The following is a 27,999-nucleotide window of genomic DNA, read 5'->3' on the forward strand; positions in this document are numbered from 1 at the left end:
TAAAAATGCAGTTTTACATATTTTCCTGAACTATGCGCAATGAGGTGCTCTGGCGCCATCTAGTGTTCACTTATTTGTTCACCAATGCATTTTTTTCTTGCATGAATGCATTTTAGGTCCATTAAATATGGCTGGAAGTTCAGGCCTGAATGTGAATGATGACCCAAAATGATGGGTGTGGTTGGGGGCATCAGGACCAAGGTCAGCCCGAGGACTGTGGATTGTAATACAGATGCAAATAAATAAATAAAATCTCTGAAACAGGCCTAAAGTAGTTGTCCAGGATGAAATCAATAGGACTGTTGTCTTCCAAGCACATCAATCCTATCCACAGGTGTCTTATTGTAACTCCCCTCTACTGAATATGAACGGACATTCTACCGTTGAACAAGGGTGGCGCTGTTTTAGGAAGAAAAGGCCACGTCTTTCTACAATCTGTACAACCAGTTTATAAAGGTATAAAGAAAACACTTGTCCGTTCACACAGATTTTCATCGTTTTTGTTGTTTTTTTTTAATTCACTATTTCTAGGCGACACGTACAGCGGAGGATCTTGCTGAGCGGTTACAATTAAACTTTCTTTTTACATTAAAAAATATTTACAAAACATTTGTAAAACTTTCAAAATTTCCTCTAACAAAAAAAAAAAAAAAAGTCAAACGCAAAACAAATGCGCAAATCTTTGCTTTAACTATTAGTGAAAATGTTTTTTTTTATTATTTTTATTTTTTTTTAATTCTTTTAAGGTTTTAGCTCGGCCAATATGGCCCTCACATTATAAAGCCGAAATCAGGACTGGATTTCAGTGTATATCGCAGAGGAGGGAGCCGCTGATAATGCGCCAACAGGCGGCTTCCATATACTGTAGGACAGTGGTCTCCAACCTGCGGACCTCCAGATGTTGCAAAACTACAATTCCCAGCATGCCCGGACAGCCGTTGGCTGTCCGGGCATGCTGGGAGTTGTAGTTTTGCAACATCTGGAGGTCCGCAAGTTGGAGACCACTGCTGTAGGATATCTGCCAGGCACATTGTAACAATACAGACATTCAGTGCCAGGTTAGGGACCCAGACTTGGCAAAAAAAAGGGGCAGAGATCGCAATGTAGTTTACGAATTCGTGGAAGGTAGAACGGGACGTATGCAGCGTTTCAGCCAATCCTTTGCCGTAAGAGTTCACGCTGTGGGTCACGCTATCTCATCCAGGCGGAGCGTCCGAGTCCTGCGACAGGCGGCATGCCAGGTGGTGGAATAGGGGGAGGGACGGGAGGTTGGGCACCAGGTGGCACTGCAGGAGGGGGATAGTTTGCTGGTGGCAAACCAATTCCTGGAGGTGGGTGGTTGGGGACAGAATGGGAAGGGGGCAGTCTAGGTGGCGGGAAATTTGGATTGTAAGCAGGTGGTGGTGGAGGATACACGGAAGTAGGAGGGGGGAGGTTAGGAGGGGGGAACGTAGAAGGAGGTGGGGGCGGCGGCACATTTGGCGGAGGATTAGGTGGATACACATGGGGATGGTACCCTATATGAGACGGAGGACCGTAGGCGGGCGGCAGGTTCCCATAGGCAGGTGCTTCGGTCTTCATCATTGACTGCAGGCTCTGGTAGCCCTCCCCAGACATGTAAGAGTTGGTTGTAGACATCCCGGTGATGTAACTGGAAGGAGGCGGAGGCGGCCGGTGCGGCAGAGGGGGCGGCTGATGAACCGCGGAAGGGTGAGTTGGCGGAGGAATAGGGAGCTTGGACAAGTCTGCAGCATCGGGGAGGCTGACGGGATCTCCTTCCCCTGGAGCGAGAGCCGGGGCCACAGGTTTTCTCTCTATCACACAGAAATGAAAAGGCATGAAAACTAATAAAGGGCGGCAGGAGACGAGGGATCTAGGTCACCATTATAAACTGATTCACAGTAGGATGGATCCATCTGACGTAAAGACAAGCAGTGCTTCCTAACCAGGGGGCCTCCAGCTGTTGCAAAGCTACAACTCTCAGCATGCCCTGACAGCCAACAGCTGTCCGGACATGCTGGGAGTTGTAGTTTTTCAACAGCTGGGGGCACACTGGTTGGGAAACACTGAGCAAAAAAGGTATGGTGGCTTGTATTTATTGTTTCACCTATAAGCCACGCTGAATGAATGAGAGTGCATGAATAAATACAATAAATAAAAATAATAATAATAATAATAATAATATTAATAGTAATTAGAGATGAGCGAACTTTCACTAAATTCGATTCGTCACGAACTTCTCGGCTCGGCAGTTGATGACTTTTCCTGCATAAATTAGTTCAGCTTTCAGGTGCTCTGGTGGGCTGGAAAAGGTGGATACAGTCCTAGGAGACTCTTTCCTAGGACTGTATACACCTAATCAACTGCCGAGCCGAGAAGTTCGTGACGAATTGAATTTACTGCAAGTTCACTCATCTCTAATAATAATATTAATAGTAATAATATTAATACAAATAATCACAAGAACCCAACTTTACACCAAAAACAGAACAAAAATCTGAATAATAGGCTTTACCTGTTGGGGTGATGACAGGAGGAAGAGGAGGGTGCGAAGCTTCAACTTTAGGGATTTTAGTCAGTGGTTCTGTAAAAAGAGACAGTGTGAACATTAAAGCGCCATTACGAACATAAGATGAAATTCACTGCTAAAACAGACTGTGTCTAGGGACTCTATGGACTTCTAAGGGGATTTTCATTGATTTAATAGCAGCAATGCTTTTAGGCTGGGTTCATATTGCAGATTCTACTGTTGCAAATATTCCAGCTGGAGAATCCGAGGGTGACCAACTGGTGCCAGAAAGTTTAACAGATTTGTAAATTACTTCTATGTAAATATCTTAATCCCTCCAGTACTTAGCTGCTGTATGCTTCAGAGGAAGTCATGTAGTTCTTTCCAGTCTGACCACAGTGCTCTCTGCTGACACCTCTGTCCATGTCAGGAACTGTCCAGAGCAGGAGAGGTTTGCTGTGGGGATTTGCTCCTACTCAGGACAATTCCTGACATGGACAGAGGTGTCAGCAGAGAGCACTGTGGTCAGACTGAAAAGAACAACTTCACTTCCTCTGGAGCATATAGCAGCTGATAAGTACTGGAAGGATAAAGTTTTTTAAATAGAAGTAATAAACAAATCTGTATAACTTTCTGCCACCAGTTGATTTGAATTTTCCTTTCCCCTCCAGAGTACCCCTTTAAAGTCATGCAGTGGGTCTGGTGCTGCATTTTTTTTGTTTTTCAATTGTTCTGCTCCTCTACACTATAGACAGGCAAAGAGAAATTCCTGGCAAATCCTAAAGAAATCCACAGCATATTAGAAATACTGCAAAACTGAAAATCTGCAGCATTTCTAAAACCTCCATTCTCCTACTTTAGTGCAGATTTTCAGCGCAGATCAGACAGCTGTTAAGCCTGGGGAAATGCAGAAACCTACCTTGTGTTTTCCCCTCTTCTTTAGGTGACGTTGGCTGAAAAAAAAAAAAAAAGATAAATCATTACTTCTAAATGTAGAAGGCAGAGTATATAGCAGCACTCTTAAGAGCAACAATGGAGGAGGAGTACATGCTTTAAAATGTGGAAGGTCTCCAAAAAGTAAAAAACAAATGCAGTTATTGATCTCTTCTATTCTGGAGGCTGCTGATTGGTTAGATCTATGGATTCTTCTGGATGTGTTCTGATATTTTCACACCATGATGTCATATGTCACCACTTACCTCCTGACACATATGGCAAACGCATCAATAGACACAGCCTCCTGTCGGCCTCCGGGTGGCTTCCATGTATTTGATGGATAGAATAATTTAGATCACCACACTGTTCTATAAAGCAGGATTAAAGGGGTACTTCGCCCCTAGACATCTTATCCCCTATCCAAAGGATAGGGGATAAGATGTCCGATCGTGGGGTTCTTGCCGCTGGGGACCCCCTTGATCTTCCTGCTGCATCTAGCGTTCATTTAGAGAGTCAGGTGCAGCGCCGGAGGCTCGGGAAATCACGGCCACGCCCCGCTCGTGATGTCACGCCCCCTCAATGCAAGTCTCTGGGAGGGGGCGTGAAACGCCCCCTCCCAGAGACTTGCATTGAGGGGGCGTGGTCATGACGTCACAAGCCTTTGCCCCGCATCGCCAGTCATGGCCCAGAGCGAAGCTCAGAGCCCAGGGCGAAGCTCAGAGCCCAGGGCGAAGCTCAGAGCCCAGGGCGAAGCTCAGAGCCCAGGGCGAAGCTCAGAGCCCAGGGCGAAGCTCAGAGCCCAGGGCGAAGCTCAGAGCCCAGGGCGAAGCTCAGAGCCCAGGGCGAAGCTCAGAGCCCAGGGCGAAGCTCAGAGCCCAGGGCGAAGCTCGCTCCATGCACCGGATGTCTGGGGTGCCACAGTCAATTCAGGATGGGGGCCCCAGTGGCGGGACCCCCACCGTTCAGACATCTTAACTCCTATCCTTTGGATAGGTGATAAGGCCAAGGGCAGAGTACCCCTTTAAGTATTAAATTTAAAAAAAATTATAATTTATATTTTAAAATGTGAGGCTATTTGCGACAGTGGGCATTGCCATATCTGTACAGCTGAGGTATACGTTGGAGGGTTCAGCAGTGTATGCCCCCACCAGACACTGCAAAAATGAATGAGAAAATAACCTTTGCGACATACCTGCCATATTTGGGTCACATAAGATGTACAGTAAATGACTAACAGGCTACAATCCACATTAGATCTGTGTGCGGACTCCTTCCTACACAAGTAAATGGACATTAGAAAGTGACCGCAGCGTTTTCAGACGGCACCACGTACCAGCGCTCTCTTGGTTTGCTTCGGAGGGCTGGACTGCGGGGATGGTTTCTTACTCTGCTGGCCCCCTGACTGTTGCGGATCTTTCTGTTGCGCTGCCTCCACGATCAGGGACAGCTGGGGCTGAACTGAAGCGATCTGTGCCTGGACCTGAGGGGACTGCTGCTGGACCCCGTGGTGAGGCATTTGCTGCTTGCCTTGAGAATACAGGTCAAGGATCTGATGGCAGATGTCTACGAAACAACAAAATTAGATTTTAGAGATTTTGTCATCCTAACATGATACCAAACTTTGTTTTCTTAAAGGGGTACTCCACTGGAAAAAAAACATTTTTAATCAACTGGTGCCACAAAGTTACAGATTTGTAAATTACTTCAATTAAAAAAAATAAAATCTTAATCCTTCCAGTACTTATCAGCTGCTGTATGATCTACAGGAAGTTCTTTTCTTTTTTTAATTTATTTTCTGTCTGACCACAGTGCTCTCTGCTGACACCTCTGTCCATGTCAGAACTGTCCAGAGCAGGAGAAAATCCCCACAGAAAACCTATCCTGCTCTGGACAGTTCCTGACATGGACAGAGGTGTCAGCAGAGAGCACTATGGTCAGACAAAAGAAATTCAAAAAGAAAAGAATTTACTGTAAATCAAACAGCAGCTGATAAGTATTGGAAGGATTCAGATTTTTTTTTTTAATAGAAGTAATTTACAAATCTAACTTTCTGACACCAGTTGATTTAAAATAAGAATGTTTTCCAGTGGAGTACCTCTTTAACCCCTTCCCATCCAGGCGATTTTATATTTTTTGCTTGCTTACATTTTTTACTCCGCCTCATCATCCCATAAGACTCATGTAATTCCACTTGACAGTCTTACAAAAGGTAAAAAAAATTGAGAATAGAAACATTAAAATAACCAATTTATTCTTTACATCAGTATTGCATACTTGTTGTTTAATAAACATTTTCCTGAATTAAAAAATAAAATAAAGTATAAAATAATTCTTATTAAAATAATTTATCGAGGCCAGCATTACATATGTCGTTCTTAACCCCTTCATGACCCAGCTAATAGTTTTTTTCTGGCTCACGTTTTTTCCTCCTGACCTTCTAAGACCCATAACTTATTTTTCGACTGACAAAGTTGTATTATGACTTATTTTCTGTGTGACGATTTGGACTTTCCACTGATCCAATGTAATACAAAGCCATAAAAAAATTACATGCAGGGCAAAATTGAAAAAAAATATGGAATTGCACAATTTTGTAGGGCAATATTTTTTCAGAGTAAAAAATACAATAAATCTGACATTCCATCTTTATTCTATGGGTCAGTACGATTCCAGTGATCCCAAACTTGAAGAATTTTTGCCATGTGCTGAACCTCTATGCGCGCTCCCTACAGGGATCTCAGGATAGAGAAAGAAGGGCGGATGTGAGCCCAGTCAGGCTTCAGATGTTGCCCCTCCTTCCTCCCTCACACATGCACAGCAGCATGAGCAGCCATGCAGACACAAGATAAGGTATTTAGACTTTTTTTTTTTTTGGGGGGGGGGGGGGGGGGGGGGGGAGGGGAAATCGCAGGGTTAGTGTCAATAAGTCAGGGGCAGATAGAGGGGCAAATTAGGTACAGTTTAGTTCATGATAGGTACTCTAAGGATTTAGGGCATACAGGATGCAAGGGCGCCCTTGGTCTTCACCATGTTAAGGAGAGGTGAAGCATTTTTCATTAGCGCATCTTTCACAGTCCTTATCCAACATTATAATTTTTTGGCCACATCATTTATGACAATTTACTGCACAAATATTTCTAAACCCAGTCGAGTCATGAAATGTCCCACCCTTTCCTATTAGGCTAGGTTCACCCTACAAGTCAACTGGTGCCAGAAAGTTAAAATAGATTTGTAAATTACTTCTATTTATAACAAATCTTAACCCTTACAGTACTTATCAGCTACTTTATACTACAGAAGTTCTTTTCTTTTTTAGAAATTTCTTTCCAGTCTGACCACAGTGCTCTCTGCTGACACCTCTGTCCGTGTCAGGAATTGTCCAGAGCAGGAGAGGTTTGCTATGGGGATTTTCTCCTGCTCTGGACAGTTCCTGACATGGGCAGAGGTGTCAGCAGAGAGCACTGTGGTCAGACTGGAAAGAAATTTCTAAAAATGTCCTAGAATACTGGGATTTAAAAAACAACAAAAATAAATAGGAAAATCCCCTTAATTCCCAGTGTTTTCCAAACAGTTTGTCTCCAGCTGTGGCAAAACTACAACTCCCAGCATGCCCGGACAGGCTTGTGGCAAACTGTTTGCAATGTCCTACACCACAACATTGTCCTACACCACTATGATTAAGATCTACACACTTCACCATTATCTACCTTGGTAGCTCCTTCGTATTGAAGTGGACAGATCATATGGAAGACCACACTAGCAAAAGATTAGTAAAACCAGGGGAGCCCTTCAGCCCATCAGATTACAAAAACATAATTATGGCAGCACAGAGTATTTCAGGAGGTACGTTTGTATATTAATAAAAAGCACAGATTATTTCAGGGGGGGGAAAAAAAAAAAAGGATTTTACATTGAGTACAAAAAAAAAAAAATATTTCTCGTAGCCCTCATTGGGGAACACAGAGACCATGGGTATTATGCTGCTGTCCACTAGGAGACGCTGACACTAGGCAAAAAAGAAGTCGGCTCCTCCCAGCAGGATAACCCCGCCCACAGGCACAGAGCTAATCAGTTGTGTCACAAAGCAGGAGGAGAAGGAGATAAGTCCGAAGGACACCAGAAAGGAACAGGCGGCAACAGAAAACCTGACCAGGAACTGTAAATGTGTGGGTGCTGTGTCCCCCAATGAAGGGTACGAGAAAGATTTTATGGCGAGTAAAAAAAATAAAAAATATTTTTATTTTTTTTTAAATCTCCTTTTCTCGCTCATTGGGGGACAGGAGACCATGGGATGTACCAATGCAGTCCTTGGGGTGGGGAAAACAACCGCCAGAAAAGGGCAGGTCAGGCCAGAGACTGAGCCATATCTCTTCACAGAAGAAATTGGACAAGACCCAGAGGAATCCGGAAAACAACCACCCGAAAACCCACGGAAAACATGAGGGGTGAGCCAGTACCCAAAAGGGAGGAATCGTGCAGACAAGAGAACCCCAATCAGAGATTCTTCTAAGCAAGAGAACGTGGCGAGAAAACGCCAGCTCCTAGGATGGAAACGAGCCGGAAGGCATGAAGAGAGCCCTACTAGGAGGCCAGCTGCAACAGCAAGACTGAAGCAGAGGAGGGAAAAGACAAGAAGAAGGCAGCTGAGCACATCCAGAGGGAAAGAACTCAGAAGGATGCAAACCAGAAGCTGCTGGCAGAGATACAGAGCAAGATCCACATCCAGGCCCGAAAGAAGGTTAGGAGCCCACCGCTGACCACCCAAACCGAGACACAGGTACAAAAACCACAGGCTCAGTGAAATGGCTGTAGTGGCCAGTGCAGGCACTCCGCAAACCTGCCCCTTCCGTCTGTCTCTAGTTGGCTGAGAGCGATACAGCAGGTAGTCTGCGAATTACTACCCCTTGAAAACCACTGAAACTCCACAGAAGGAAAAAAAGGGGGGGGGGAGGGGAGATGGACACCATAACTGTCCGGTGAATGCGGACACTTGGACGTCGTGAAAGAAGCAATCATAGCATGGACTTCCAATTAATGTGGAGTACCAGAGCTGCCCATTAAGGTGTTCACCCACCAGAGGGCTTGAACAGGGGCTTCTGTTTTGCCAAATCAGCAACTTACCAGTGTTCTATCTAGGATCCCTTCAGAGCCATAGCAGATACCACTGAAGAGCAACGTTACGTTACACCACCCATGGCATTGGTAAAGTGGTCACTGCTGCTGTAGAATGTACCTTGTATCAGCAGGAACACAGCCTCTGGACACCCCCAACAGGAAGGGGGGAACCGAAGCTCAGCCGCAAGTGCGGAAGACCGCATGCTCCCCTGGACGATGCAGAGAGCCCAACATACTCGCAGTGAGATCCCTTTGCAACTCCCTCGTGCTGTGGAGTACCAGAACTGCAGCCAACATCGCTCTCTCCATGGGCATTGTGGGGGGTCCATATTACAGCGGTTCACTCACACCTATACTGGAGTACCGGAACTGTAGCCGCGGATACGGCAAACGTCATGCATTCCATGGGAGTCGTAGAGGGTCCATTGTACATTGACATACTGCCAATCACAGGGGAGTGCCGGAACTGCAACTGCGAATGTGGTAGACATCACTCTCTCCACGGGCAAGGTAGAGGGTCCATATGACATCGGTCCACTCACTCTCATAGTGGAGTACTGGAATTGCAGCCGCGGATGCGGCAAACATCACACGCTCCGTTGGAGGCGGAGCGGGTCCATTGTACATTGGCAAAACTCTCACTCACAGTGGAGTGCTGGAACTACAGCTGCTGCAGACGACACGCTAACAATGGGCGCCGTAGAGAGTCCATTTGACACCGGACTAGCCCCATAGAAGCTGCAGAGAGCACATGGCAGGGCACCCATTTCAGCCACCTGGCACAGGTGGCGAGGTAACAGGACTTCAGCTGTGGCAGACTTGGTTTGGGTGACCGGCGGTGAAAACAGGCAGGGTGCCGCCGGGTTACCTGGTAAGTCCCAAGGGACTGTAGGGGTAGAGTGGCGAGCAACATTGACGAGTGTCTCGAAGTCTGGACCTCTCAATAAAACTCCATACCCCAGTAAAATGACCAACAGGTCGCCACGAAAAATGGGCCAAGGCCCGAAACAATCACTCAGAAGCCAGAGGCCAATGGAAAAGCACTGCAATGTCTTTAAGTGGACAGGCAGGATATATCCCACTGCCGCAGGTCACAAGCAGAGAGTCAAGGTGAATTGGTGCACTGAACCTACAGATACTGCTATATCAGGGTGATGGAAGCAAATATCCCTTTAACACAGTCCCCAGAAAGGGGACCTATCAGAAAAATGGCGCATGTACCCGAAGATATTCCCATCACGGGTCAATGCCCAAGGTGCCAGAAGTAAGCTTCCAAATCGGCCCCAGGTCTCAAAAATCCATTTAATATATGGTCCCCAGGTAAGGGGCACATCAGATAAATGGCCTAAGAAAAACTATGCAGCTGCAATAACCACTTTTGGCCACTAGAGGGGGGCTTAACATAGGAGAGAGAACAGTGCTGAACAATTAGCCATTCAGCCACTGGAGGGCGCTGAGCGCCCATGAGAAGCTTTTTTTTCTTTTAAAACAGAAAGAGCAGCCCTATCAGCACAGGAGAAAAGTGCGTGCTGTCTGCGTCCTCCCCCGCGCCCACCAAGGAAGAAGGTATGTGTTAACTCCTGGCGCACCTGTCCAAGAGAAAGACAGTAATGGCGCCATATCAATGGCATCGCAGCCGTGGGCAGATAGTAAAAGCATAGTGGCTGCGGCATGGGGAAAAAAACGGGCCCGGCCACAACCATGCAGGCGGCTGAAAATGAAAGTTAAAACTGCCGCCCAAAGATTCCCCCTCCACCAGGCAAGGCGGCAGCAGAAGTGCGCGGAGCCCTCCATGTGCAGGCTCCGCAGGAAAAGGTGCCGGACTGTATACAATTGAGGAGAAACCTACTCCCGGCAGGCACCCAGGTAACAAGGCTAGAGGCAGCAATACGGGAAAGGGAGAGAGTCCTGTAGAAAGAACCCATAGGCCATGAGGTGCCTTGGACCACCACCGCCATAATGGGCTCAAACCTCGAAAAGGGAGACCCTAGGGAGATAGAGCAAAGGGGGGGGGGGGGGGGGGGGGGGAGTGTAGAAACTCACCCAGACTCCTCCTTATACTCACCCAGGGCTGCTTCAGCCAGCTTATGGCCACACTACATCACGCCAAGCTGCCATAGCGAGGTGGGCAGGGGCAAGTGGGGGACCCGGACACAGGGTACTCCGCCAGGCGCTAGCGATGAGGGGTTTACGGCCCGTACTCTATGCACCGTGCCCCTAGGTCGCATGTGGGAGATCAGGTAGCGCCATGCTCCTGTCTCCCAACCTAGAAAACACAACAAAGGAAAAAGAACCTAACTAGACAATAATAAAAGAAAAGACCAGGTCTGGAGAGTCCTATAGCCCTGTGTCTGCCTCCTACTGACACTAAGCCAAGACTGACTAGCTTAGTGCCTGTGGGCGGGTATATCCTGCTGCGAGGGGCAGACTTCTTTTTTTGCCTAGAGGCAGCAGCATAATACCCACAGTCTCCTGTGTCCCCCAATGACGCGATCGAGAAAAGACTTAGGGTCTATTCACACGGCAGAATTTCCACTTGCAAAATTCCACCTCAAATTAAAGCCCATAGACTTCTACGGGATTCCGCACTCCCATTAACACTTCTGAAAGTCCACAGGCGGAAATTCTGCCGTGTGAATAGACCCTAATGCAATCCTGTTTCCAATACATACACACAACCCTGCAGGTGCCGTACCTTCCAGCACGTCCACGGGCACATCCTGGACAAACTGCTCCCACCACCTTCTGTACGATGGCTTTGAGGTCCATTCCTGGATTTCAAACTTGCACAATCGTCCGGCGAGATACATTACGGCAACGGCTATAATCTCCGGCTCCCACTGCAAGGACAGCGTGGTGCAGAGGCTGCAGACAACACAGGTAATGGCGTAAAGCAAATGAATCACTGAGGGATCATACATGTTATGGGTTAGGTTTTGTATCCCCCTACCTGTCATTAACGAATGTCCATGCCATCTGCACCAACTTCTGGATCTTATTCTTGTCTCCTGTAAGAAAAATAAAAGTGTTTAATTTAGTTCCCTCGTTGGCTCCCAGCACAGGCCCACACGAGGATCCTCCAGGATCTGTACTGTGCACTGCAAATGGGGGGGGGGGGGGGGGGGGGTTAACTACAGAATGGGGGGGCACAAAGTGAGGGCTTACTATGGAGTGGAGGCACTATTACTTGTATAGAGCTTGTATAGAGATGAGGTTGGGTGCTAGAAAAGAGAGAAGCCCAAGATGTTATGCAGAAAAATCATGGCTGGACAAAGTCTTCATGTTGGTCTAAGAAGAAAAGTGAAAATGGACAACTCCATTCAGAGAAGACGTCACTGGATGAAACTGCACTGTAATTACTTATATGGTCTGAAGAGTCTATAGAGCTGGTAGCTACTGCTACTACACCCCTGTATAGCAACAATATTGGTCTGTGCAAAGGTTTTTTATTTACTAACAGTCATTATGTGGTGGTCATGGTGTGGCTGTATTTTTGCCCCTTGTATATTGGTAATACCAGAATAGTGACCCCCAGACCTGCGATGGTCCCGACATACGATCATTTCAACATATGATGGACTCTCAGAGGCCATCGCATGTTGAAGGCAGCATCAACATACGATGCTTTTGTATGTCGGGGCCATCGCATAAACGGCTATCCGGCAGCGCAGACTGCTTCAGCTGTCACCGGATAGCCATTTACGGTGCCCCGTGTGGTCCGTTGACGATCACTTACCTGTCCTCGGGGCTCCGGCGCGTCCTCTTAAGGATCCCCTGCATAGTCAGCGCTCTTCATCGTCATCACGTCGCTGCGCACGCCGTCCCGTCATCCAAAAGGAGCGGCGTGTGTAGCGACGTGATGGCGGCGACGGAGAGCGAGAAAGGCCTTGCTGGAGCGTCGGGGGACCCCCCCCGGGGACGTGGTGACAGCGATGAACGGCAACATCCAGGGCAGCAGTGACGGTCCGGAGTGGCGGGGACACGTGAGTACAACCTCCAATACCAGTGCTCTTCAAACTGCGGACCTCCAGATGTTGCAAAACTACAACTCCCAGCATGCCCGGACAGCCAACGGCATGCTGGGTGTTGTAGTTTTGCAACATCTAGGAGGTCCGCAGGTTGTAGACCACTGTCCTATACTTTACATTGCACGGATCCCTCAACATACGATGGTTTCAACAAACGATGGTCCATTTGGAAAGGATTACCATCATATGTTGAAGGACCACTGTATTATTAAGGACATAATAGAAAAAGCTGAGAGTTCGGGTGGCTACACACTATAATTGATGGTATGCCTTATACCGAATTGCACTATACCTGTAGTGCCAAAAATCTAAGGATAAAAACAGTATTAGGATTCAGACCTCAAGGTATAAGGGTGAACTGGGAATGTAAGTAAGACTGGAGATGTAGCTGGTTGTACAGAATGAATTAGGATTTATTTAGATAAAATATGGCTGCCTATTATCTGAGCAGGGCCCTTGCTACAGATATAATACACACAGTATATAATAAAATGTGATAAAATAAAATATGGTAAAATATAGTTGCATCAAATATGATACATACACAGATAATTCCATCTAGTTTTGTGCCAATATAAATGTCCAGTATATAGGTTTTCAAAGTCTTGTTAAATCCATAAGTTGGAATACACAGTGTGAATAAAGTTGTGAGTGTTGCAGGTATAACACGGGTATTCACCCGGCCTAATATAAGGATATTACCTACGAGTCAGATGAATACTGCGATGTGAAGAGGATATTGCTGGGACTTGCAGTCTTCATGGAAGGTTGCGGTGAGATGGCGACTCTCTTAGCTGTCGGATGGCACGGACGTGTGACTGGCTCCGTAGGTGAGAAGATTCCGGCAGTAGGGGGAATGTGCCCTCCTTAGCAGCTGCGTCCTCTTGTATGGATTTGTATTTTAGGCGCATATCGCACTATAGTGGTCCCCAAACAGGGGGACTGCAGCGCTTGTGAAAGTCAAAGTAAAACCAATGTGGTTGGTTATTGCGCTTACAGACAATGAAATAGATGGTGGTATACTGGTAAACTCTATTGCCACCTGTTTGCCATTATACCACCATCTATTTCATTGTAAGGGCAAAAACCAACCACATTGGTTTTACTTTGACTTTCGCAAGCGCTGCAGTCCCCCTGTTTGGGGACCACTATGGTGCGATACGCGCCCAAGATACAAATCTGTACACAAGGACGCAGCTGCTAAGGGAGGCACATCACCCCTACTGCCGGAATCTTCTCACCTATGGAGCCAGTCACACGTCCGTGCCATCCGACAGCTAAGAGTCGCCATCTCACCGCAACCTTCCAAGAAGACGGCAAGTCCCTGCGATATCATCTTCACATCGCAGTATTCATCTGATTCGCAGGTAATATCCTTATATTAGGCCAGGTGATTACCTGTGCCATACCTGCAATGCTCACAACTTTATTCCCACTGTGTATTCCAACTTATGGATTTAACAAGACTTTAAAAACCTATATATGCGCATTACACTGGTGCCATTATCTGTTTATGTATCATACATCATTTTATGCAACTATATTTTACCATATTTAATTTTATTATATAGTGTATGTACTATATCTGTAGCAAGGGCCCTGCTCACATAATAGGCAGCCATATTTTAACTAAATAAAGCATAATTCATTCTGTACAACTAGCTACATCTCCGGTCTTACTTACATTCCCAGTTCAGACCTTGAGGTCTGAATCCTAATACTGGTTTTATCCGTATGGAGATAATAGTTGGTACCTGTATACTGGTAACTGTATGAAGGGTGGGCACCAAGAAAGATTTCCTCTGGTGCCACCCGCTCCCATCGTTGACCCTTTCCTTTTAAATGGGCACTAATAAATTTTTTAATGCTATTTCACTATTTATGGTAAATAAAAAAATCTTTCTAATGCACTTTGTTTAACCCCTTAAATGGGCACTGTCATGAAAACAAAAAATTGATATGTTGTAGTACTTCAGTACTACAACATATCTCTAATATACTTTAATAAAAAAAAGTGATTTTAAAACAGTTTAAAATCACTTTTAAATTCGGCCACTAGGGGTCGCCCTCCTAGTGGCCGAATGCATTCAGCAGTGACGTCACCACTGAATTTCGACTCGTTGAAGCCTGGCAACGAGTCGAAATTCAATCACTCCTGTGCTCGCTCCCGCCTGTCAATCAGACAGGCGGGAGCGAGCGCTTTGAAGGAAGAAGACGCGCGCAGGCTCGGGGACAAGGTAAAGTATTATGTTCACTGTATTATGTATACTGTTCACCTATACAGTATGCCTCCAGTTCCCCCACTACAACTCCCAGCATGCCCTGGGAGTTTTAGTGGGGAAGCCTGGAGGGACACTGTATAGGTGAACTGAGGGGGAGTGGGTTGAGCGGAGCGCCGGGGGGGGGGGGGGGGTTGCGGGCTGCGCGCTGTGGAGGGAGTACTCTGGGTGAACTAAGAGGGAGGGGGAGTGAGTTGAGTGGCGCGACGGGCCGGGGGCGGGGGGGTTTGCGGGCTGCGCGGCGGGTGATGTGCTCCGGTGTTCACCTATACAGGGTGCCTCCAGTTGTTTCCCCACTACAACTCCCAGCATGCCCTGACAGCCAATAGATGTCAGGGCAAGCTGGGAGTTGCAGTGGGGAAAAAGCTGGAGGCACCCTGTATAGCTGAACTACGGGCGGAAGTGCCGTCCCCAGCAGGTATCAGTGACGTGGTGCCTGCTGGGGAAGTCTGCCTGGTAGTGACCACACTACCAGGCAGACAAAAAAGCATTTTTAATATGTAAAAAAAAAAAATTAAAGGCAGGGAGGGGGTTAGGGATAGATGGGTAATAGGCAGGGACAGAAAAGAAAAAAAGTGATGGTGGGAGCTACCCTTTAAGGACCTGGCGTTTTTCGGTTTTTGCCCTCCTTACCTTTAAAAAAATCACAACTTTAAATTTTGCACCTAAAAATCTCTATTATGGCTTATTTTTTGAGCCACCAATTCTACTTTGTAATGATATCAGTCATTTTACCCAAAAATCTACGGCAAAACGGGAAAAAAAAAATCATTGTGCGACAAAATTGAAAAAATACAGCCATTTTATAATTTTTGGGGGCTTCCGTTTCTACGTAGTAAATTTTTGGGTAAAAATGACACCTTATCTTTATTCTCTAGGTCCATACGGTTAAAATGATACCCTACTTGTATAGGTTTGATTTTGTATTACTTCAGAAAAAAATCATAACTACATGCAGGAAAATTTATACGTTTAAAATTGTCATCTTCTGACCCCTATAACTTTTATTTTTCCGTGTTCAGGGCGCTATGAGGGCTCATTTTTTGCGCCGTGATCTGAAGTTTTTGTCGGTACCATTTTTGCATTGATCTGACTTTTTGATCACTTTTTATTCATCTTTTCATGGTATAAAAAGTGACCAAAAAATGCGCTATTTTGGACTTTGGAATTTTTTTGCGCGTACGCCATTGACCGTGCGGTTTAATTAGCAGTATATTTTTTTTAATTCGGACATTTCCGCATGTGGCGATACCACATATGTTTATTTTAGTTTTTATTTACACTTTTTTTTATTATTGGAAATGCCGGGTGATTCAAACTTTTATTAGGGGAAGGGATAATTCAAAGGGTTAATGATTTTATTTTTTTTTTTTTTATTTTATTAATTTTTTTTTTTTTTTTACACTTTTCTTTTGCAACATTGCATTTACTGATCTTTAACTGTGTTCAATGCATTTCTATAGGGATGCATTGATCAGGGTTTTCGGCAATTGATTGCTCAAGCCTGGATCTCAGGCTTGAAGCATTCAATCGGCGATCGGACTGCAGGAAGAAAGGTAAGAGACCTTCCTCCTGTAGTACAGATGTTCGGGATGCTGCGATTTCACCGCAGCTCCCAGAGCTAACCGGCACTTTTTACTTTCACTTTTAGCCGCGTGGCTCAGCTTTGAGCGCTTTGAGTCTAAAGGGTTAATAGCGCGCGGCACCGCGATCAGTGCCGCGCGCTATTAACCGTGGGTCCTGGCTTCACTATGACGCCAGGCCCGCTGCGATATGATGCGGGGTCACCGTGGGACCCCGCGTTATATCACGGGAGCGGGACCAAGGACGTACTTTTACATCCTTGGTCCTTAAGGCGTTACATTTTTTTTTTTTAAGTTTTCTATGTTTTATTTGTGTTTAAAAAAAGCTGCCACTAGGTGTCTCCCTACTTGTCCAGAGCACATTATCCCCCCTCCCCATCTTTTCCACAGACTTTGGACTCCTGCTGGCCTGGCAAAAGTCCAAAAACAGGAAATGCAGTCTGGAGTGCAGCCTTATCCAATCAAAGCTCATTTCACACTGAACTGCTCTGGGCTGTGTGTAGCAGCGTGAGGGAGGAAGTTCTCCCCTGTATGGCTTCATATGATATCACGCCTGCTGGGGAACGGCCCTTCACAGTCTGTGAATCTGACTGAGCAGAAATTACAGAACAATATCAAGGTAGAAAACTAACAAATAATAAAAATAAAGGCAGGGGGTGGTTTATCATGATGGGGGCAGTGACCTGGGAGGATTATAAAATTTAACAAGATCATGAGAAGTACTCTAGCCTCTTATTAAATTCTCTCTGTATAATATATTGCTATCATGATGTTGCACGGCACCGGAGGAGCACATTATGATGTTCTGCAGTAGATGTGTATTACGATGTTTGGCGTGTACCAGCTGGTGGAATTCTGCACTGTATACTACACTGTGGAAGCTGTAAAAATACCTTTTAGGAGAAAATGGGAGCACTACAAGTTGGTTAGTCGACATTTTACAAATGTGACCTGTACCAGAGCAATTCTAAATGAATAGATAAGCAGCGCACAGATAGCACCGCTCAACTATGTATAATTGTCAGGTTCTAATATCAGATTGTGATGTTTACATAGTTATTTACAGCCATATTAACGAAAATGTTCTCATATTTGTATTATTAGTGCACTTAGTGAGTCTGACAAATCTATAGATCAACAAGAAATGACGTAACACATTACCTTTTAACTGTTTGGCATATCTAAGCAGAAACTGATAGGGATGCTCCACTTGTAGATCAAATTTAATGGTTTGAAGAAGAATCCTCTCTAGGACCATAACCTCTTCCTAGATATAGAAGAGAAACAAAGATTAGAGATTTAGTACGTGCGACATAGTATTGGGATGGTCTTTATTTAGGATTATAGGCAACATGGGGATGGCAGGGCAATGTTTCCAAACCAGGGTGCCTCCAGCTGTTGTGAAACTACAACTCCTAGCATGCCTGGACAGCTATTGGTTGTCTGGGCATGCAGGGAATTGCAGTTTTGCAACAGCTGGAGGAGGCACCCTGGCTGGGTAACACAGCCCTATACGCATGGAAATCACACAAAGCGAGACCAACAGAACAGTAAGTTACTCTTCCCCCCTGCAATTTCCCTTGACTACTTTGTGGGTATAATTCACAAACCATGTTTTATTGTATTCTTTAAAGGGGTACTCCGCTGCTCAGCGTTTGGAACAAACTGTTCCACACACTGGAGCCAGCAGCTCGTGACGTCATAGCCCCGCCTCCTCATGACATCACACCCCACCCCTTAAAGGGGTATTCCAGGCAAAAAAAAATGTTTATATATCAAATGGCTCCGGAAAGTTAAACAGATTTGTAAATTACAGTAAACAAAGAACAAAGGTGCCCTGCACTCACCGCTTAAATCCAGGTAATCCTGCTCCCATCTCGGGTCACGGCTCGAACACGGAGGACATGGACAGTGGAGCGCTCAGAGGCGACTGCCGGCGGTTTCACGCATAGGAATGCGCTTCATCCGGCCTCGTTCAACGAGTGCAGGACACCTTTGTTCTTTGTTTACTGTTATTTGGTGACTGCGGTCTTTATTGTCCTAGCACCTCCGCTGCCAGGGTGGATTTCCAGACTAGCGGGACGCCGTCTCCATCTCGTGGTCTTAGGAGGTTTAAGGTATCGGTGCCACTTCCCTCTTTGTTACTATTAGATTTGTAAATTACTTCTATTAAAAAATCTCAATCCTTCCAATAGTTATTAGCTTCTGAAGTTGAGTTGTTTTCTGTCTAACTGCTTTCTGATGACTCACGTCCCGGGAGCTGTGCAGCTCCTAAGGGGATATTTTCCCATCATGCAAGGGATATTCTCCCATCATGCATAGCTCCCAAGACGTGACATCATCATTGAGCAGTTAGACAGAAAACTTCAGAAGTTAATAATTATTGGAAGGATTAAGATTTTTTTAATAGAAGTAATTTACAAATCTGTTTAACTTTCCGGAGCCAGTTGATATATAAAAAAAAAAAATAAGTTTTTGCCTGGAATACCCCTTTAATGCAAGTCTATGGGAGGTGGCAGGTCGGCCTTTTATAATTGGATTTTGATTATTTTCACCAGATATATAACTCTATTGCCCTCTGAACAGTTCCTTTGTATGCATTATTGTTTATTCTTTTACCTTCCCTTTCTTGTTTCCTATATCCCCTCTTCCCTTTCATACTGTTTTGGAAAATTTTAATACAAATCTTTAATGAGAAAGTTACCCTCCACTTTTACTTCCCCTTTCTGGGACTGAGATATAGGTGACCTAAAGACAGGCCATCAATATCAGATCATCGTGGGTCTGTCTCCCTAAATCCCCACAGTCCTAGGAAAGAGTCTCCTAGGACTGTATCCACCTTTTCCAGCCCACCAGAGCACCTGAAAGCTGAACTAATTTATGCAGGAAAAGTCATCAACTGCCGAGCCGAGAAGTTTGTGACGAATCGAATTTACTGTAAGTTCGCTCATCTCTATTCCTCACCTTTGGATCGTCCCCAAACTGTCCGAACTGGACGTCATTTAGCAAGCCGCGAGCAGTCTTTATGATGTCTTTACATTTCTTAGGAGTTTCTTCCACCTTGCCAGCCAGGAAGAGACAGCAGGCGCCTGTCACCTGGAAGAAATACGACATAAGTCATCATTGATCATGTATAAACATCGCACTGTATAATAGAGCAGGAAATAGTCAACTTACATATCTGGCAAACTGCTTGAAGGAATGGAACATATAGAACCTGTGAAAATATATAATGCCGGTGGCGAGGGTGTCATAGTGTCTGAAGTAAGGGATAAGAAAAATGGAAAATATTCTAGACTTTAGCCACAGCTATATAGACGCCAGGGCTCCTGTGTTAGATGTGGTATAGAGCAGTGGTCTCAAACTGTGGCCCTCCAGATGTTGCAAAACTTCAACTCTCAGCATGCCCGGACAGCCAACGGCTGTCCGGGCATGCTGGGAGTTGATGTTTTGCAACATCTGGAGGGCCACAGTTTGAGACCACTGGTATATAGGATCTGACAATTAAAGGTGTACTCAGGTGAAATTTTTTTAATTTTTTTTTTAAATCAACTGGTGCCAGAAAGTTAAACAGATTTATAAATGACTTCTATTAAAAAATCTTAACCCTTCCTGTACTTATTAGCTGCCGAATACTACAGCGGAAATTCATTTCTTTTTGAGAAACAGAGCTGTCTGCTGACATCACGAGCACAGTGCTCTCTGCTGACATCTCTGTCCATTTTAGGAACTGTCCAGAACAGCATATGTTTGCTATGGAGATTTCCTTTTACTGTGGAGAGTTCTTAAAATGGACAGAGATGTCGGCAGAGAGCTCTGTGTTTCAAACGGAAAAGAATTTTCCTCTGTAGTATTCAGCAGCTAATAAGTACAGGAAGGATTAAGATTTTTGTAATAGAAGTAATTTACAAATCTGTTTAACTTTCTGGCACCAGTTGATTTAAAAAAATAAAAATATAAAGTTTTTCACCAGAGTACCCCTTTAAGTCTCCCAGACCAGTGTCCCCCAACCTGTGGTAATGTTGCAACAATTGGAGAGTCACAGGTTGGTGAACACTCACCTAGACACTGGCTATAAGAACATTTCTTCCAAAGTGTAAGTCCAGGGTTTGGGTCCTGTCCATTCTGCTCAGATCGGTTCAGCGACGCAGTTCATGCTGGGTGGTATAGTTGCCGAGGCAACCGTACGACACAGCCAGTTCTGTGCACAAGACCTTTTCCGATGAACAGGACTTATGTACGGAACTCGCTCAGCATCCTACGGCTGCCTCTGCAACTATACCGTCCAGTGTGAGCTGCGTCTTTCTGATCCGCTCTGTTCAGAAGGGATGGGAGACAATCGCTGGACTTACACTTCAAATCCTGTTTAGAATTAATGTCAATTCTCTAATGTTTAACAAATGTACAAGGGTTTGACCAGGTCCCAGCTCTGCACGTTTGGTCAACAGACACACAGGACCTGGACATTGCCCATGTACAGAGTCTCTTCCCCCCCAAGACTTGTGTGTCGCAACAGTCATCTGGATTTATCAAGTCCTACAACCTTTTTGTTGCTTTCAGTCCTTTCCTTGCTCTCTGGGATTGTAGGACACAGCTGTTTGGAGGCCAGGTATTGTAACACACACTTTATACCAAGGCAGTAGAAACCCTCCCCGGCTTTCTGTTCTAAGACTCACAGAAAAATAAAGTTGCTATAAAGTTCCTGTATACGGTTTCAAGTTAAAAACCGTACGGAACTGTATCGCAAACCGTATGCATTGACTTAACATTGTAAACCGTATGTCAAACGCATCATCCGGTTTAGTCCGCTTTGCGTCATATGGTTTTGTCCGTTTTTTTTCCAGTACCCAAAACTGTACTACCACGTTTTTCTGGTCTGGGTAAAAAAAAATAAAAAAAAAATATAAAACTGTATACGTTTCCCATTGGTAGTTAATGGGAACCGTACAGAACCATATGTGTGCACGGTTCCATCCGGTTTGCACTAGGGATGTCCCGATACTGGTATCTGTATCAGGGCCGATACTAGCCATTTGCATGGTATCGGGACTCTTTTAATGTCCCCGATACCATGCCCGATACCTGGTGCTGCTCTGCTGCCCCGTTCTCCCGTCCGCATCATAGTGTTCCATGGAGGAGCATGTGACACACGTCACTCCGCCTCCTCCCCTGCGCCCAGCGTAATGCTACGCAGGAAGCAGAGTGACGTGTACGTCACATGATCCTCCATAGGACGACACGATGCGGACCGGAGGACGGGAGAACGGAGCAGCAGCACCAGCACTTGACAGAGGAGGTGAGCTGCCTGCAAGGAGGGGGCTGCTATTAATGTCTAAGGGGGGGGGGGGGCCCTGCTGCTGTCTAAGGGGGGGGGGGGCTGCTACTAATGACTGCCAGGGGGCTGCAGCTAATGTCTGCAAGGGGATACTACCTACTATTAAAGGCAATCTTACTACAGAGTCACCTGCACTTACTTGAATTTATAGGTAGATAGTGCAGGTGACCCGGTTTCTATCGCTGCTCACCGCCAATGCAAATTCCCTGTTCTGTCCAATGGAGAAGAGAGAAATCTTGGCTCATACTGCAGCAGCCACCTCCATTGTACACAACAAGGAACCACATATCATACGGTAAACAGCGCCAGAAACCGCGTCACCCTGGTGTCAGATTCCCTTTAAAATATGAGTACTCGTACTTGGTATCAGCGACTACTAGAATTAAAGTATCAGTACTCGGTCTTAAAAAAATGGTATCGGGACATCCCTAGTTTGCACCATACGGTTTTTGACTTTGCACACTTTTTTTCTTGGAATTTCAATCAAACAAGTGAAACTTTATTCAAAATGGACTGAAAAGTTAAAAACGTATACATTTTTTCTTAAAAATCGGATGCAACTGGACATCATTTTTCAAACCGTATACGTTTTTTAACTGTATACAGGTTGAAATTTGTACACACATTTTCATACAGTTTTGAGGAATCCGTTTTTCATCAAAAACCTGACACAGGGACTATATTGCAAAAACGTGGTGTGAATGCAGCCTTAGGCTGATCAAAAACGGACGTCCATACACATTAACACCGTCCAAGCAATGGCCACCCCCAGCGATCTGCTGTAATCCGGAGAGAGACAGGCAGAAAGTGTTCAGTTTCCCTACAGCTCAACCAATGGGAAAATTAAGCATTAAACAGTGACCACTGAAATAACGTTCACGAAACAAAATATATATCGCGCCAAATCAAAATAGTAATAAAGTTGTACAACAACAAGTCGCATAAATATATTGGTTGTGCAACTTAGATGTGATTTGCTGCTGTGCCGATACATTTTGCAGTACAGCCCCGGCCTTACTTTAGAATATTTGATGGGTGAAGGTCGGACTCCCAGCACCCCTGCTGTCAGGCTGGTTAAAGAAATTACAGTGCTAATTTATGCCAATGATGTGCCATAAGCTGTGCTGGTACAAGTAACTGCTGCATTGTCCCATTTAAGTAATCAGGAAAACACTACAGTTGCTTGCGTTGCTGTGAACATTACAAGACTGCAATCGTGGCCGTGTCATGTAACAGGTCTGGGCGAGGCCTTCTTCCTGGTGCCCGGCCTGTTACATTACACTGCCGCTCAGCGTATCACCAGCTAAGGCGGGACATCGCTGCGGCCAGCGATAAGCTCAGCGCACTGTGACATATCCATCCGCAGAATGCAGAAGGAGAACTGGAGATCAATATAGGCGCACCAGGGGAATGGTGGAAAGTAAGTTAAAGGGGTACTCCGGCGCTTAGACATCTTATCCCCTATCCAAAGGATAGGGGATAAGATGCCTGATCGGGGGGGTCCCGCCACTGGGGACCCCCGTGATCTTACACGCCGCACCCCGTTAAATTCAGTCCCCGGAGCGTGTTCGCTCCGGGTCTGATTACTGTCGATCACGGGGCCGGAGCGTTTTGACGTCACGGCTCCGCCCCGTGTGCCGTCAAGCTCCGCCCCCTCAATGAAAGCCTATGGGAGGGGGCGTGACCGCTCCGGCCCCGTGATCGACAGTAATCAGACCCGGAGCGAACACGCTCTGGGGACTGATTTTAGCGGGGTGCGGCGTGCAAGATCACAGGGGTCCCCAGAGGCGGGACCCCCGCGATCAGGCATCTTATCCCCTATCCTTTGGATAGGGGATAAGATGTCTAAGCACCGGAGTACCCCTTTAATGAGTACCCGTCATTTGGAATAACTTTTGACATGTCCTAGCAACATGAAAAAAACTTTGATTGTCAGGGATCTGAGTGTCCAGACCTCCACCGATCAGGAGAACGAGCCGGAAGAAGTCTGCGCTGCTACTCAACCCTCTCCCTGCTCTGTGTCACATGATCGAGACAAGGTCCATAGACTTACCTTAGGAGACACAGAGCCAGGAGAGAATGTGCTAAGGGCAAACGTCTCCTGATCGGTGGAGGCCTGAACACTCAGATCCCCACCGATCCAAACTTTTGACATGTCGCTAGGATATTGGTAGGTGATCATGACACTGCCGACAGGTTCCCTTTAGTTCTAAATCCCATAACTAGTAGTTGTACAAAAAGGATACAGTCCCAGCCTTGTCCCGACATCGAATATAAACCTCGCTCCCTCGCGTCTGTATCGCGCTTCTGTGGCGGGATCCAGGCCTTCCTGCTGAGAAGGTGTATGAGCCAGATCCTTCTTATCCCAATACCAACATGGTTTGGCATGGTCCACAGGACCGGGTGCCACTGAGGGGCTCGAGTTTTCCTTGTTTTCTTTCATTGCTGATGCTTCCAAACATTCAAGTAACCTGGGAATAAAGCAAAACTAGAAATTGATAAATTTACATTAAAGGGGTACTCCTTTGCTCGGCGTTTGGAACAAACTGTTGCGAATGCTGGAGCCGGCGCCAGGAGCTTGCGACATCATAGCCCCGCCCTCATGATGTCACACCCCCTCAATGCAAGTCTATGGGAGGGGGCGTGACGGCTGTCACGCCCCCTCCCATAGACTTGCATTGAGGGGGTGGGGTGTGTCATCATGAGGAGGTGGGGCTATGAGGGCACAAGCTCCCCGCGTTGGCAACAGCATTCGGAACAGTTTGTTTCAAACGCTGAGCAGCGGAGTACCCCTTTAAGACAACTGGGAAGAAGGTCCATAGTATTACTGGCTGATTCTGTAATATGTACATCAACCTCACTCGCCACTTAAAGGGGTACTCCGGTGAAAACCTTTTTTCTTTTAAATCAACTGGTGCCAGAAAGTTAAACATATTTGAAAATTACTTCTATTAAAAAATCTTAACCCTTCCAGTACTTATTAGCTGCTGAATGCTACAGAGGAAATTCCTTTCTTTTTGGAACACTGATGACATCCCGATCACAGTGCTCTCTGCTGACATCTCTGTCCATTTTAGCAACCGTGCATAGCAGATGTGTGCTAAGGGCAGCATGGTGGCTTAATGGTTAGCACTGCTGCCTTGCAGTGCTGGGGACTTGGGTTCAAATCTCACTAAGGACAGCAATAAATAAAGACTTATTATTATTATAATAACGTCAGCAAAGAGCACTGTGCTCGTGATGTCATCAGAGAGAATTCCAAAAATAAAAGAATTTCCTCTGTAGTATTCAGCAGCTAATAAGTACAGGAAGGATTAAGATTTTTTAATAGAAGTAATTTACAGATCTGTTTAACTTTCCGGAGCCAGTTGATTTTAAAGAAAAAAGGTTTTCACCGGAGTACCCCTTTAAAGTGATCTTCTCACTATTAAAACTTAGATGAGCCTGTCTGCCTCCACCAGAGGGTCTCAATAATGCCCCGTACACACAATGGAATTTTTACGCAGAATTCCCACAAAGAAATTATATGCGGAATTCGCCTGCAGCAGCCTCCCATTATTTTCAATGGGATTTTTTTGCGTCAGAAGTTCCATAGTGGAACTACGTGGAATTGGATTCTGTCGAAAGAATTAACATGTTTCTTCTTCCGGTGGAATCCGGCTGGAATAGCCCAGGACTGCACTATAGTCCATTGGACAACACTTATGTAGGTGGCAGTGTTGCTGCATAAGTGCTGACTCTGCGGATCCACTGTGGAAATTCAGCAAGGACATTTCTTGCAGGTAAGATCTCTGCTAGCTGTCAGTGATCAGAAGCATTCTTGAAAACCAAACATGCTATCAGTCAGCTCTGCTACATAGCCGCAGCTTTCCCTAGTTCGTCCGCCGTCACAACTTATCACCCAATCACAGCGCAGCCTCCGGGTTTACACGGCCAGCAAGCAGAGTGCAGCTCCAACTGATTCTGCTCTGCTGTACCTGTTCAGCAGCGAATGTGTTGGAGCCACCCCGCAGCGTACTTACTGAGTATTACCTGCTCGATACAGTCAGCTCTGCTGTACCGGCTTGTATAGAGAGAGTACAGCACCGTGTATAAGGAGACGTTACAGCAGAGGCAACGGTGTACACTGCTTGCTGTATTAAAGGGGCACTACGGTGGAATTTTTAATTTTTTTTAAATCAAATGGTGCCAGAAAGTTAAACAGATTTAATCCTTCCAGTACTTATTAGCTGCTGAATACTGCAGAGGAAATGGTTTTCTTTTTGGAACACAGAGCTCTCTGCTGACATGACCACAGCAGGAGTAGGAGAAAATCCCCATAGCAAACATATGCTGCTCTGGTCAGTTCCTAAAATGGACAGAGATGTCAGCTGAGAGCACTGTGGTCATGATGTCTGCAGAGAGCTCTGTGCTCGTAAGGTCAGCAGAGAGCTCTGTGTTCCAAAAAGAAAACCATTTCCTCTGTAGTATACAGACCCTGATAAGTACTGGAAAGATTAAGATTTTTTAATAGAAGTCATTTACAAATCTGTTTAACTTTCTGGAACTTTCTGACGTCAGCTTCCGGAAAACTGCCAGGACCCCGTACAGGAAATAACGGGGGGTCCCAGCGCTCGAACTCCCTGCGATCCATAACTTATCCCCTGTCCTTGGATAGGGGAACAGTTATTTTTCATTAGCCTACTCTTAATTACAGCAGAGCTGAATGTGTACACCACAGTGCGCTTGGTGAAGTCTTCAGGCTGCGCTATGATTGGCCGATTAGTTATGACGGCAGACGGGCTGCTTACACATACACAGAACAAAGTCCAAAAATGTCATCTCAAATTATTTCACAACACCAGCATGCTGGGAGTTGTAGTTGATTTTGCAGCAGCAGCTGTAGCCACAGGTTGGAGAACATTGTTCTGGAGCAGTGTTTCCCAACCATTGCCCCTCCAGCTGTTGCAAAACTACAACTCCCAGCATGCCCGGACAGCCAACGGCTGTCCGGGCATGCTGGGAGTTGTAGTTTTGCAACAACTGGAGGTGAGCAGAATAAAGATTACTGCTCCGGAGGTAGATTTTCAGATTTTTCAGTCACTGACAGCAAGCAGATATCCTGACAACTGAAAAACAAAAAGTATTTTAGAAAGTTAGAGAGTCCATAGAGATCATATGAGGGTCACATGTCATATAGTTAAGGAAACTAAAGTAGTACTACAAGTACCAGCATACCACAGTCAGAGGATGCTGATACTTGTAGTTCCACTCTAGATGACAGTTAGGGCTTCACACACACACACACACACACACACACACACACACATACACATACATATATATATATATATATATATATATACACAGGGCTCAAGTCCTGCAGGAACACGCAGGAACTGAGTTCCTGCACTTTTTTCACAGTAGGAACACTGTTCCCATTATCAGGAGTTCTGCAGGACCAGCTTTTGAGTGGAAATCTTGGGTGAGTTCCTGCACTTTTTTTCCTAGGACTTGACCCCTGTGTGTGTGTGTGTATATATATATATATATATATATATATATATATATATATATATATATATATAATGTATAGTGAAATGTAAGTGACCGGTATATATCCCCTTGGGTATACAGGATGGCAGGAGGTGCTGTGTACATAGTGCGGTCTGGTGTCATGGCTACCGTGACTACAATGAATGACACTGTAACGGCAGAAGGCGGCGCTGTAGCCCCCAACGACTCACCCGCGGCACCCGGCTCCACTAAGCGGCTTCCGTAGTTAAAAACGGAGAGAAACTACAAGCGTAGCACCGCACCGGCCGCCATCTTGAAAACAGAATGTGCGACGTGACGTCATCACCGGCGGACACGCCTCTCTCTGTACTGACTAAAAAGGCCACGGACCCGCGTCGACCAATCAGGGCCGTTGACGTCACGGAGAGGGGGGCGTGTTTAGCGATGTTGCGCCGCAACCCAACCTGACAGCTGTAGTCTTGTTTAGCTTGACTGGAAAGGTAGGTGATTGGCAGGTGAACTGACCAATGAGAGGCTCCCTAGCTGGTTCACCGTCCAATCGCTGGTGGAGTGATGCTGGGCGCTGGCAGCGGAGAGTTTGGTTGCGCTGGGTTCCTCTCTCTCCATCTCTCCGGCGCTGTACGTCTGTTTCACCACAGCCGGTGACGGGCAGAGAGGCCGCTGCCGTTAGATAGGGTCCCGGGGGGTAAACGGGAGG

The 27,999-nt window shown here is 45.9% G+C and overlaps 2 protein-coding genes across 9 annotated transcripts in view; one reads left to right on the plus strand and one right to left on the minus strand.

The window, feature by feature from the left end:
* Positions 1 to 706: 706 nt before the first annotated feature.
* Positions 707 to 27,943, minus strand: CCNK (cyclin K). Of its 6 annotated transcripts, XR_008848811.1 has the most exons (13): positions 27,376 to 27,493; positions 24,032 to 24,256; positions 19,628 to 19,709; positions 19,415 to 19,546; positions 17,612 to 17,717; positions 11,511 to 11,568; positions 11,256 to 11,425; positions 5,591 to 5,644; positions 4,779 to 5,008; positions 3,429 to 3,462; positions 2,516 to 2,584; positions 1,003 to 1,814; positions 707 to 892 (listed from the first exon to the last, which is right to left on the minus strand). XR_008848811.1 is itself a non-coding variant. In XM_056546079.1 (12 exons), exons 2-12 carry the CDS (start codon positions 24,226 to 24,228, stop codon positions 1,192 to 1,194), a joined length of 1,755 nt encoding a protein of 584 aa, XP_056402054.1. In that variant the 5' UTR covers positions 24,229 to 24,256; positions 27,807 to 27,943; the 3' UTR covers positions 979 to 1,191. The 6 variants fall into 6 exon arrangements, 5 of the variants coding, with proteins under 5 accessions (XP_056402054.1, XP_056402053.1, XP_056402050.1 ...); XM_056546079.1 differs by lacking the exons at positions 707 to 892; positions 27,376 to 27,493 and adding an exon at positions 27,807 to 27,943 and having other exon boundaries at positions 979 to 1,814; XM_056546078.1 differs by lacking the exons at positions 707 to 892; positions 27,376 to 27,493 and adding an exon at positions 27,512 to 27,646 and having other exon boundaries at positions 979 to 1,814.
* The window catches only part of SETD3 (SET domain containing 3, actin N3(tau)-histidine methyltransferase), a 56,788-nt gene continuing 56,432 nt past the window's right edge, over positions 27,644 to 27,999 (plus strand). Inside the window, exon 1 of one of the 3 annotated variants that reach the window (XM_056546081.1) lies at positions 27,644 to 27,781. The gene's annotated coding sequence lies outside the window, so the exon portion shown is untranslated. Of the gene's footprint in view, positions 27,782 to 27,861; position 27,999 lie in introns of those variants that run through there. The other 2 variants (XM_056546080.1, XM_056546083.1) reach the window with 2 other exon arrangements.

The sequence above is a fragment of the Hyla sarda genome, chromosome 11 (genome assembly GCF_029499605.1).
Source record: "Hyla sarda isolate aHylSar1 chromosome 11, aHylSar1.hap1, whole genome shotgun sequence".
In the NCBI taxonomy this organism is placed as follows: domain Eukaryota; kingdom Metazoa; phylum Chordata; class Amphibia; order Anura; family Hylidae; genus Hyla; species Hyla sarda.

Excerpts from the sequence above, each read along its gene's own strand:
- CCNK (XM_056546075.1), bottom strand. The coding sequence starts at position 27,443 with ATGACACCAGACCGCACTATGTACACAGCACCTCCTGCCATCCTGTAT. Across the intron at positions 17,718-19,414 it reads AGTTTGGGGACGATCCAAAG|GAAGAGGTTATGGTCCTAGA; the intron begins GTGAGGAATAGA and ends TTCTATATCTAG. Across the intron at positions 11,569-17,611 it reads ATATGCCAAACAGTTAAAAG|GAGACAAGAATAAGATCCAG; the intron begins GTAATGTGTTAC and ends TTTTTCTTACAG.